Source organism: Xenopus laevis, chromosome 8L (genome assembly GCF_017654675.1).
Source record: "Xenopus laevis strain J_2021 chromosome 8L, Xenopus_laevis_v10.1, whole genome shotgun sequence".
In the NCBI taxonomy this organism is placed as follows: domain Eukaryota; kingdom Metazoa; phylum Chordata; class Amphibia; order Anura; family Pipidae; genus Xenopus; species Xenopus laevis.
The window spans coordinates 8,199,090-8,211,991 of record NC_054385.1 but is presented as its reverse complement, the minus strand read 5'-3'; the positions used below and the strand labels follow the sequence as shown (position 1 = coordinate 8,211,991).

Below are 12,902 nucleotides of genomic sequence, written 5' to 3'. Positions count from 1 at the left end.
TTCAGCACTAACAGTGGGCGATGTTTGGGGTCAAAGACACCAGATTCAAATTTTCCGTCCAGCCCCGATCGACGAGCCGAGTTTTCTACCTCTTTCCCACCATACACGCACCGAATATTATACGAAAATTCGTTTGTTACGATATTATCTGTGCGTCTATGGCCACCTTAAAAGTGGCCAAACATGGGCAGATTAAAGGGGACCTGTCACCCAAAAAAATGATTCCAAATCCTATTTTATCACGTTAGTCAAGCAAAATAAAATGTAATTACACTATATAAAATATATGAATTTTGTTTCCTTCCATCTGGGAACTCGTAATGATATCAAGGAGGCAGGAGCCATTATGTGGACACTGCCTTGCATCATCTCAAAATCTTGTTTGTGCATCGGAATAGGGGACCTGATGTCCATCCCCATGCAATATTCCTTTAGACCGGGCTGATATAGATCAGGGAGGTTTGAGTTTTCATGAGATCAAGGAACGCATTGGAGGGTTGATGCCCTAGGGCCGAATATTTGGATTAACCGGATATCGTCCTGCCATTGGTAGGCATATCTGGGAAAGATCTTCTCGTGTATGGCCACCTTAGGCCCAGGCCATATCGGGCGATCGCCATAATGCAGATCTATAATAACTGAAGCAAATACACATGGAGATCCTAACACCAAATTGTGGATTTTATGGGCCTCAAAACTGGCCATAGAAATGTTACCCCCCAAAACAATCATAAACTACTTTCACACCCTTATACTTACCAACCAACACTTATTTTCCAATAAACTTATGCAGAAGAGCCAGTGAAGAAAACAAAGATAACCGACTTCCTCTAGAACTTTGTCATTCTTAGCGACACACAAGGTATTTTAGAATAAAACAGAGCAAATGAATATGCTTATTTATACTTTACAGACAACGATACTTATGTTGTTAGGTGGCGTTCCCCTTTAACTAATGAACAAGAACTGGCTCTTTTATATTATATTACTTTCCCTAAACTCTGCTGGGTGCCAAAACGTTGACGCTATTCAGTGGGAGGGCTGCTGATCCAAGAAGTGAGGACAATAGATTTATGGCCTTGGCAGCAGAGAATATTAGGAAATGTGCTGGAAACACAAACGAGCGGCAGTCTCAGCGGGAGTCACAGAGCAGTTAAACCGAGATACGAACCTTCACACCGTCCAGGACGGCCTTTATCACGTCTTTGACTGTGGTGACCATCTCCTTGTCCTCCGAGTTGACGCCTTCCAGCATTACCTGGTCAGACCAGCGAATCAGATTGGCGAGGGATTGATATACGCGGCTGTAGCAAGAGGAGATGGCGGTGCTACGAATAAAAGAAGAGAGAGAGAATGATTATCACCCTCTTTTGGAACGTACTCTTAGGAACTATCCTCCCTTCCCCTTAGGCTGGAAGAGTCATTCAACCTCCTTCCAGGTTACAGTGATGGATTCAGGGACTTGAAGTCTTTTTTTCCATGGTGAATGAAGTACAGATTCTATGGAAAGCAGAGGGACTTCAAGTCCGAGAATCCATCACTTCAACATGAAACATTATGATGGAAGGGTTGCAGGACTCTTTTGACCTGAAAAGCCTATACCATTTCCCCACACTCCTTAGGCTAGCAGAGTCAAGCAATCTCTCCTTCAACCTCTTCCATGTTACACTAATGTATTCTGGGACTTGAAGTCCCTCTGCTTTCCAAGATGACCCAGAATCCATCACTTCAACATGGAATAAGGTAAAGAATCCATCACTTTAACATGGAACAAGTTAAAGAAGGATGGTGAATGATTCTATGGGAACTCATAGGACCCAATGTCACACCCCTTAGGGGTTCGAATTCTACTCCCTAACACCAACCTTTCTTGACAACGGGTATCCATTTGCACTAATGGCAATATGGCTTCCAGCACTTTGCTCGCCGATCCTGGCAGCATCACCAGCACCATCTTATCTACCGCCATCTTGTCAACAATGGTCTTAAAGTAACGCAGGGCATTGACGACTTCTTTCTCCTGTTCCTCTAAGCGGCTTAAGGTCTGGAAATAAAGGAGAGTGAGAATCATGTAGCGGATGATTAGACACAATAAAACACAGTGATGTAAAGCTTAAACAAAATATGAGAAGGTCAGAGGTACCAATAAGCATTTCATGACCTAAGTAATGGTTTATATATTAAAGCAGGAAGAGGTCCTACACAATGCCATGAGCATAAGGCTATCAGGTATGAAGCTTTGGTTTAGAAGAACAGACAAGTTGAGTCAAGGGTTTCATCTGTGGCTCGGTTCATACCCCATCACAACAACCCAAAACACCTTACACAAAATGAAACCAGGATGGGTTGGGTCATCTGTAGTTGGGTTCAATCCCTACTAGACCTATTGTGATGAGATCAGGATAGATCAGGTGTTTCATCTGTAGTTGGCTTCAACCATTACTGCAAAAGCACAAAACACTTATAAACTATGGCACCAGTATGGGTTGTAGTTGGATTAAGACCCTGCCAAAGGATCGCCAAATGGGCCCCAACCAAAGACAATTCCCATCATGCCTTTTTATTTCCACCATAGGCTTTCATGACACCTACTACATCCCTTTTGTAAGCATGGGCCCCTGTGGGGCCCAGTCCAGCACTGCCAAGATAGACTTACAAACAATGACACATGGATGGGTTGGTTGTTTTATCTCTAGCAAGATTCAGACCCTACCACTACAACTATTGTAATTACACCAGGATGGATCAGGTGTTTCACTTGTAGTTGGCTTGAGACCTTACTACAAAAACCTATAAACCATGGCACCAGGATGTGTTGGGTGTCGCATCTGTAGTTGGATTAAGACCCTTCAACAAAACAAAACCCTTTTACACAAGGACACCTATCCATAATAGGACCACATTCATCAGAAGCCAACACAGTTACCAGAATATATATGGAGGGTGGTAGAAGACCACAAGACTCCATAAAATAGCAGAACATACAAACTCACACAGGTAGCACCCTGACAGGAGCTAACTCTAAAACCCAAGCAATAAAGTGCTAAACACCACTCAAAGGACCACATGTCATCGCCACCCTTCTTCACCCGATCTGAGAGAACAGGACCAGGAGTAACTTTCTTGGACTTTCATTAAATCCTCAACATGGGGTCAAAAGTGGCCTGAGAGAGAAATGGCAACGACTTACATGTTTTGCAGTAATTTTTCCAACCATCCTTGAGTATAGCTGCCCATTAGTTGGAACTAAACAAGCCCCAAATGGATCAATATAGTGAAATATAGGCAATGACATATTTCACCTGACTAGTCATTTTGCAGATGCTTTCAAGAGTCAACATGTGACCTATAGAGAGAGACACTAAGGGCAGATCAATATCAGTATTGTACTTTCCCCATGCTGTGGTTTCCTCAGTGAACACAACCACAGCGTACGGTGGGGGGGGGAAGAGGTATAATGAGTGAATACAGGTGAATGTTGTAGGACAATGCTGCACGTCAACTCAATGTGCCTTTCTATGAATCAGCACTGCGGTGAGGCTCTGGGGGTGGTGGTAAAGCCCCAAACTAGCTTAAAATGTTGGTAAGTGCTTTGCTATTTTTAGGGTGCAATTTCCCACTTGGTTGGCCCGTTTCCTTTTTGTGCCCACCTTCGTTACTGAAGGTTCTTGGATTTGTTTAACATGGACTACTAATGGGCGGGTTTGGGTTGAAATTTGGTCAATCGTTGAGGGTTAGGGTTGGGTGCGGGTCAGACTGGGGAATTACACTCCTCCAGCATTCCCAAAGATTCCCTGTCTTGGAACCAGAAGCGCAATCAATCAATAACCGGTCCAAGAGGTCCAGAGCAAGAAGACGCGGGTAGCAGTTGGGTATGGGTTGGGCATGGATCCTACAATGGAAACATTTTTTCGGGTAAGGGTCGAGTAAGGGTTCAGTTTTTCCTGACTTGCACATCACTAACATGGACACATTGGGTTAAGGACAAGTATGTAAGTATGTTCTATTACATTATATAATTCTAAAAACAGTAATGTGCCGTTAACATTTTTTATTGACATTTCCCCAACAACCTTACTAGGCCCATCGAGCCTTTTTACCTACTTAAGCAGTTCATACACCTGTAATTGGATGATTTCTTGGACAGACATAATATCAAAGCCTATTGTGATACTAAACTCTACAGATATGGTTATATATATATATATATATATATATATATATATATATATATATATATATATATATATATATATATATATATATATATAATTTATGTGAAAGTATGGAGTCTGGGTTTCATTTGGAGGAGTTGAACTTGATGGTCTTTTTTCAACCTGATTTAACTATGAACTGTGAATACATACATAGACCAGCGAGGTTCAATGGGAAACACCAATAAAGGTGCCATTTTTAATGGTACTGATCCTTTTAATCCCACCCTACAGGATGAGGGTGATTCACAAAGATGCTTTATGCTCCCTTTAAAGGGAATGTAAGGAATGGCTGTCTGCACTGCTATGGGTTATTTATGTACAACAGCACTGGTGCTACTTAATCCGAGGCACTATTAGGGCAGGGTAATATCACATTTGGCATTACTGTCCCTTTAAGAATTTATTTTTTAATAGGCCGGCCACTTTGATAAGTCATTTAAGCTAAGTGGACCGGCTATTGATAGCAACAGGCTGAATGTGTGCGATCCCTGTCCATTGTGAAAGGCAGCGCATGTGGCAGTTAGCTGCTCAGCACCGTCAGGAATCCGGGAGGGGCCCCTGTCAGCTGTGGGGTGCGGCAGAACCCTACATTCTTTAGTGACTCTGAAAAGCAGCTGTGGGGTGGGAAGCAGAGGACTGAAGCCAACACATGTCCCCAGAGGTGCCACACCAAAGGCATTCCACGCAGGACTTTCACTAGCCGCAGGGCGGGATGTGAAAGTATAAAATAGGAAGCAAATGGTTTATTCCCGGAAGAGCACAAGAATGCAGAGGGCATGTGGCACAATGGGGGCATTATATAAAGGAAAAGAGATTGTGTCTTTTTAAATATCCTCTTTTGATATCCTTGTATTGTCAGAGCCTTCTGTTTAACCCTTCCATGGGAAACGGGAACTTCACGCTTTCCCTTCGCTACAATCGGAGCTGCTATTGTTCCTGGGGATCCAAAAAGGGTATCTAAGATTTGGCTGAATGTGCGTTTATATTTTCATGCAATTAAATGTATTCTAATATAAATATAAAACTTGTATAACCATTAGAATTAGAGATCGCTGCTCACAAGAGCATATTTCATTTATCCAGGTCTATTACAAATGGGTGCTGCCATGACCCCTGAACCAAACCAAAGCCACGCAGGCTACATGAGTGAGGGCTCACTGAGAGAAGCTTGCCTTCAGAATGTCTTAAATAAGACCAATAGAAACCAAAGTATTTTCCCTGCAGACTTACCAGCACTTACAAATCAACTGGGCTACTAAAGGCAAGATGCAAATTCTACCCATCCAATTCCAACCCAACCTGGCATCTTAATTTGCTCCGCCCCCTCTCTGACATCACTGGAGAGGGCAGGTACCACCAGAAGGAAGAGGGGGGGTTGCTCCACTGGAATTGGTATACTCAACCAAGCCCAGTTGGAGGCTGTTGATTCCCAGGTACTCACTTTGTTGACTGGTTTCTCCTCTGTTTTTACGGTGAGGTCGGCTGGCTTCCCCTTCTTGGATGGCGTGCGCTTGATTTTGGGGGAATGGAACTTGTCCTTGAGCTTCATGGTGAAAGAGGAGAGGTGGGAACGCTGGCTGTCTGGAAAGAAAAATAAGAGGGAAAAAAAGTTGAGATGTTTTGCCCTACAGTGACTTTGGTTTCTTTCATTGCTTTTGTACTTTTGTACTTTTGTACATTCTTCCTGCATTCTCCACCAAACAGTTCAGGTCAACTGGGTTCAACTGGTACTGATAATACTGACCATTATTAATGTGCGAGTAGAGAAATTCTGAACCCGCACCCGACCCATCAAGACCCGCACCTGACCCTAACCCGACTCATCAAGACCCGCAACCAACCCTAACCCGACTCATCAAGACCCGCACCCGACCATTACCCCACCCATCAAGACCCGACTCATCAAGACCAGCACCCGACCCTAATCCGACTCATCAAGGCTCGCACCTGACCCTAACCCAACTCGTCAAGACCCGCACCCGACCCTAACCCGACTTATCAAGACCTACACCCGACCCTAACCCAACTCATCAAGACCTGACCCTAACCTGACTCATTAAGACCCACACCTGACCATAACTTGACTCATTAAGACCCACACCTGACCATAACTTGACTCATTAAGACTCGCACCCGACCATAACCCAACTCATCAAGAACCACACCCAACCCTAATCCGAATCGTCAAGGTTCGCACCCGACTCTAACCCGACTCATTAAGACCCAAACCCAAAACTAACCCAAATCATCAAGACGCGCACCCGACTCATCAAGACCCTCACACGACCCTAACCCAACTCATCAAGACCTGCACCAGTCCCTAACCCATGGTTCCATGCTTCCTTATATACCTGTGCCCGCTCCCATCTCTGACATCATGAAGGGGGCAGGCAGGGAGTGGCATAACAAAGCGGAAGTTGGGGCACTGTAAAGTCACGGGCAGGAAGCAATGCCAGAAGGAAGAGCTTGGCCTGCAACCGCCCCAAATATTTTGTGCTAGTGTTGACCCAAACCCAGAGGCTTTAGGCCTGCCCACACATCACTACTGACCTTATTCTAGAGAGATTTAACAGAGATTACACATCGTCTACATCAGTACCTGCCCCAATAGGGACCTTAGATTGTAAGCTCCACTGGACTGGATCAGACGGGTGCTGCTGGTATCATTTATAAATAGTTATAAACATGATGGAAATTGCCCAATCTGGGTGTTCCAGCGCCTTAGATATAAAAAAATGTTTGTCATTTAAAGGGGCACACCTGATTTCTCAAGTCTCTTTTCTGTCTCCCCTCCCCTTTCATTACTGGCGGTGTCATGGAGTCATCACAGCATCTGCTGAACATTTTACTGGAAGAGCAGACGGGGGACTGAGTGCATTAAGGCTGCGGCCGGCAGTTTCATGTGCCTGCTCTTCTCATGCCGGCTGGGAGGGCAGCGAGTAGAATGAGTAATACACAGCAGCTCTATAAAACCACAGCGCTACAAATATATCCCCGGCACAGTCAGAGCAGGCACACAACAGCTGCTCACCGCAAGCCTCTGCGAAGCAACTACTTTTAGCCGACCACAAAGCAGCAGCTGTTTGAAGCCCAGTGCAAATGAATGTGGCTGTATAGGACTCATCTCATACCAATGAAAATCTGGGACCACTTTACTCACAATTCCAAAGGCAAACTAATATAAAGGAGCCCCGTCCTCCCAAAAACACTTTTCTGCAAAATTAAATCATGAATTGTTAGTTTATCCCTTTCTCTGCTCTGGTTCTGACTCTCGCAACAATGTAGCAGGAAGCTAATTGTAAATGCATAGAGGAGAAATGCTCTGGGCACCTCCCATATGTATAAATACAAATATACAGAGAAGGAATGTTCTGGGTACACAATAAGCTATACCCTCATACTGTACTGTCTAAGGGAATCAATATGGCACCTCCTCCCATATGTATAAATACAAATATACAGAGAAGGAATGTTCTGGGTACACAATAAGCTATACCCTCATACTGTACTGTCTAAGGGAATCAATATGGCACCTCCTCCCATATGTATAAATACAAATATACAGAGAAGGAATGTTCTGGGCACACAATAAGCTATACCCTCATACTGTACTGTCTAAGGGAATCAATATGGCACCTCCTCCTCCCATATGTATAAATACAAATATACAGAGAAGGAATGTTCTGGGCACACAATAAGCTATACCCTCATACTGTACTGTCTAAGGGAATCAATATGGCACCTCCCTCCTCCCATATGTATGAATACAGATATACAGAGAAGGAATGTTCTGGGCACACAATAAGCTATACCCTCATACTATACTGTCTAAGGGAAACAATATGGGACCTCCCTCCTCCCATATGTATAAATACAAATATACAGAGAAAGAATGTTCTGGGCACACAATAAGCTATACCCTCATAATGTACTGTCTAAGGGAATCAATATGGCACCTCCTCCCATATGTATAAATACAAATATACAGAGAAGGAATGTTCTGGGCACACAATAAGCTATACCCTCATTCTGTCTAAGGGAATCAATATGGCACTTCCCTCCTCCCATATGTATAACTATAAATATAGAGAGATGGCATGTTCTGGGCACAAAACAAACTATACCTTTACTTGCCTGAAGCTTCCAAACTGCAGGAACACTGTCTAGGTATTAAACTATACAGGTGAAACTATACAGTGCTAAGGAATAAATGAGTTCTTTATAAATGTTATGCGCTTCCTCAATCACCACTGAATGTCACTGATGCGTAAGCAACATGGATGGGAATAGCACTGGGCTGAGTCAGTCAAACGGCGCTAATGTCAATGCCCGGTAACTTAATCTCTGTGGGCTTCATGCACCAAATTAGATTGGAAATGTGAAGGGCAGTGACAGGCAGAGATACCCAGGCAAGGAAAGAATCATTGAGTATTGAGTAACTCTCTCTCTCCCCACCCATCTGCATGAATCTGTGACTCTCTTACTTTATATCAGTGTGGTTTGTGTTCCTGTGCTTCTAAAGGCTAAAAGTAAGTAAGCTTTATGAGAAAGGTCTATATAAATACACCAGTAAACCCTCAAAGTAATGCTGCTCTGAGTCCTCTGTCAAAAGAAACACCACAATTCTTTCCTTCTATTGTGTACTCATGGGCTTCTGTATCAGACTTCCTGTTTTCAGCTTAAACCTCCAGGGCTAGGGCTTGAGCATGCTCAGTTTGTTCCTCTCTCCTCCCCCACCTCCCTTCTCTGCTGTAATCTGAGCTATAAGTGAGCAGGGAGAGACTCAGGCAGGAAGTGATGTCACGCCAAGCTAATACGGCAGCTGCTATCCTACACAAACAGAGAAAGCTTCTAGAGCTTTTTTTCAGGTATAGTAAAACATTCTACAGAATAAATATAGCATTCCAGCTTGCACTATTGCAGCTAATCTATTGGCAATAAAATGCCTCTGTAGCTTTCCTTCTCCTTTAACTGTATTAAAGTCTCTCTGGGCTGCCAGGGTGTAACCAATAGACCTGGGATACTTGCAACGGCCCCATGGCCTATATATACATATATTTTTATTGTTTTGCTACTTTTGCTTGGTTACATAGAAGAAGAGGCCATTTCTTTCAACAGGAAGGAAGCGTTGTGGCTTGTGGGACACGATATACCATATCAAAAACAAAGCGAATTACGGATTGTTTCAGTCTTACTCCGTGCAGTTTGATTTTCAGGCATAAAAGGCCCTATTTTAAAGGCATAATAATGTACCTCTTAGTATGGTGTAGACTGTAGATAGCAGTACAGGTGTGGGATCCATTCGACGGAAACCCGTTTTCAAGAAAGCTCAAAATTACGGAAAGGCCGTCTCCCATAGACTTTATTGTAATAAAATAATTCACATTTTTAAAAATGATTTCCTTTCTCTCTATAATAATAAAACAGGAGCTTGTACTTGATCCCAACTAAGATATAATTAATCCTTATCGGAGGCAAAACCAGCCTATTGGGTTTATTTCATGTTTACCGTATATACTCGAGTATAAGCCGAGTTTTCAGCCCCCAAAATATGCTGAAAAACTCTACCTCGGCTTTTACTCGGGCTAAGCGCAAAAATGGTCGCCGGCGTCTAAGAATAGTCGCCAAAAACGAGACGCCGGCACCTCCAATGGGAGCAGAAACCCTCAATTTTTTGATTGAAACTTACCAGAAGCTGCTGCATTTCTCACCCTAGGCTTATACTCAAGTCAATAAGCTTTCCCAGTTTTGGAGGTAAAATTAGGTACCTCGGCTTATACTCGAGTATATACAGTAAAAAAATTTTTTAGTAGAATTAAGGTATGAAGATCCAAATTACGGAAAGACCCCTTATCTGGAAAACCCTAGGTTCCGAGCATTCTGGATAACAGGTCCCATACCTGTAATAATAAAACAGTAGCTTGTACTTGATCCCAGATAAGATATAATTAATCCTTATTGGAAGCAAAACCAGCCTATTGGGTTTATTTCACGTTTAAATGTTTTTTTTAGTAGAATTAAGGTATGAAGATCCAAATTACAGAAAGAATCCTTATCCGGAAAACCCTAGGTTCCGAGTATTTTGGATAACAGGCCCCATACCTGTAATAATAAAACAGTAGCTTGTACTGGATCCCAACTAAGATATAATTAATCCTTATTGGAAGCAAAACCAGCCTATTGGGTTTATTTAATGTTTAAATGTTTTTTTAGTAGAATTAAGGTATGAAAATCCAAATTACGGAAAGACCCCTTATCCGGAAAACCCCAGGTCCCATACCTGTATTCTAAAAAAGCTGCAATTGGGTTTATTTTTAATTTGTTTGCTTTTTTATTTTTAATAATGTTGCCCTTGTAACTCTTTGGGGATCAATCGGGTTGCTAGGGCTTAATTAACCTAGTAACCATGGCAGCGATTTGAAAGTCGGAACAGAGGAAGACTATGGGGAGGGGCCGGCTAATTTAAGGAGCTTAAATAACCGTCGCCACACATCCTATAGAGGCTGTGAAAGTGGAGCGGTGACATGATCAGCAGGAAATGAACTTCCCCACGCAAGTAGAAAAAGTTGGTTCTTTGTAAGGCAAATGACTAAATTGTGGCCAGTGCATCCCAGTGTGAATCAACTTTTCCAATTACTCTCAGGCCCAAAATAGCAGTATGATGTTACCATTGAAAATGAGGGAAACTGATCACAAGCTGGCCAGATGGGCGTGTTCTGTGGGAGGGGCCACATTCAGTATGGCCGCCTTTCGAATGCCCAATGAAACAGGAGGAAGCAATGAGCAGCTGCAGCCCACGTGCCAAAGCATTATAAGTTGGCCAATATAATGAGGCATTTGCTTACCAGGCAATGGTGGACACAAATTGCCATGCTTTTTTTAAGCATACATTTAAAGGGTTTTTTTTACCTTTAATGATGTAGAGAGTGATATTCTTTTTTTTAATTTTTATTATTTGTGGTTATTTAGCTTTTTATTCAGCAGCTCTCTGGTTTGCAATTTTAGCAATCTAGTTGCTAGGGTCGAAATTCCCATCGCAACCATGGACTAATTTGAGTAAGAGACTGGAATATGAATAGGAGAGGCCTGAATAGAAAGAGGAGTAATAAAAAGTAGCAGTAATGATATATTTGTAGCCTTACAGAGTATTTGTTTTTTTTAAGATGGGGTCAGTGACCCCCATTTGAAACCTGGAAAGAGTCAGAAGAAGTAGAAGGAAAATAAGGCAAAAACTATAGAAAATAAATAATGAAGACCAACTGAAAAGTTGCTTAGAATCAGAATCTATAACATACTAAAAGGTTTAACTTAAAGGTGAACCAGTATAGGAAACAGCCAGTAAGTCCGTGAGCTTGTGATGAAGAGCAGAAAGCCCCTGACTGTACAAGAGCAGAAGCCGCCCCCAGGGAATTGGCAGTTAGCAGGAGAGGGCGGGGCATTGTGCAGGCACTGAGAGAGAAGCCTTCTACACATGAGAGCATGTAATTATGACCTGTCATTGGTTCCCACAGGGGAGCAGAACTGAGGCTGAGCTCTAATTGCACCGTGCAGAAATGGCAAAGCAAAGGTGGGGGGAGAAGGGGATCTTGTCTATTTTGGTTGATTCCACAGGGGGTGTCAATGCAGGGGAGTCATTATGCCGACCCCAGGGCAAAGCGTGAGTTTGTGACCCTGGAAAACACTTATCTCCCTGCCACCAGGAAGGCTCAACTATCAATTTCTAGAGAATAAATCCTGGCATTTACAATAACTGGTGCAGCATGCGGAGCTCACAATCCTACTGGGTGTCTTTATTTAAACTGATAGAAGACATGGGCCTCCAAATGACAAAAAGATCCCTTACGTTACAATGAGAACCCCAAGCATTCCAGATAACAGACCCCATATACTGGAATATGAATTACAGTCACCCTACTGTTGAGGAAACCCAAAAGACATTTAAGCCTCCGTCATTGTCCACCAATCTTCTGGCCTTCACAATTAGGGAACCTCTGGCCCATGACTCTTAAGCCAACACCCCTCATTTCCTATAAGCCGGAAGGCAACATTGTAGCCCTCAGAGCCCATACACTTTGCACTTGTGCTGCTGCCCAAAGCTGTGCCAACTACATATGTGGGCAACCAGCTTGCTTGGAGGAACAGCAGTCATTAAAGTAGAATGGGTATCATTTATACTATTAGTTCCCCTCTCCAAACTGCACCACTGCCCGTTTGCCTTATCTGCTCCAAAAAAGCAAAGCAGCACAATGAGGTTGGCAGGTGCCATCTTCACCACTACATGCCAAGCATTTGCCAACATTAAGCACATGCAATTTAAGCCAGGACTAGATCAGATGAAACTGCACATGCTCCTGGCTTGGATGGGAAGATTCAGTGGCAAAAGATGGCACCCACCACCCCTGTTGCACTACAGAGCTCCAAAAACAACCCGCACGTGTGCACCCAGAATCTAGTGCCACTATGGGGCAAGGTGCAAAAGGAAAAAAAATACAGATACTTGTATTTTGTACTCTGCACTTTGCCCCGTCGTCACATAGTCTCCTGCTGAATTTTGGAGAAGGGAGACAAGGGTCACCCACCGCCAGGGTTTCATTTTCAAAAACAGCCCTAAACTAGCCAAGACGCACTCCTAACGTAGCCCAAAAATAGCCCAATTTGTGCAGTGAAAACAAGTCTAAAAAATAT

The 12,902-nt window shown here is 43.2% G+C and overlaps 1 protein-coding gene across 6 annotated transcripts in view; it reads right to left on the bottom strand.

Moving 5' to 3' along the window:
- rapgef1.L (Rap guanine nucleotide exchange factor 1 L homeolog) overlaps window positions 1-12,902 on the bottom strand; it is a 55,901-nt gene that overhangs the window by 25,229 nt on the left and 17,770 nt on the right. For all 6 annotated transcript variants that reach the window (XM_041572433.1, XM_041572434.1, XM_041572435.1 and 3 more), the window contains exons 2-4: window positions 5,659-5,798; window positions 1,866-2,044; window positions 1,172-1,328 (exon numbers count right to left, since the gene is read on the bottom strand). In XM_041572433.1, the coding sequence (XP_041428367.1) occupies window positions 1,172-1,328; window positions 1,866-2,044; window positions 5,659-5,798 (476 nt within the window). The remainder of the gene's footprint in view (window positions 1-1,171; window positions 1,329-1,865; window positions 2,045-5,658; window positions 5,799-12,902) is intronic.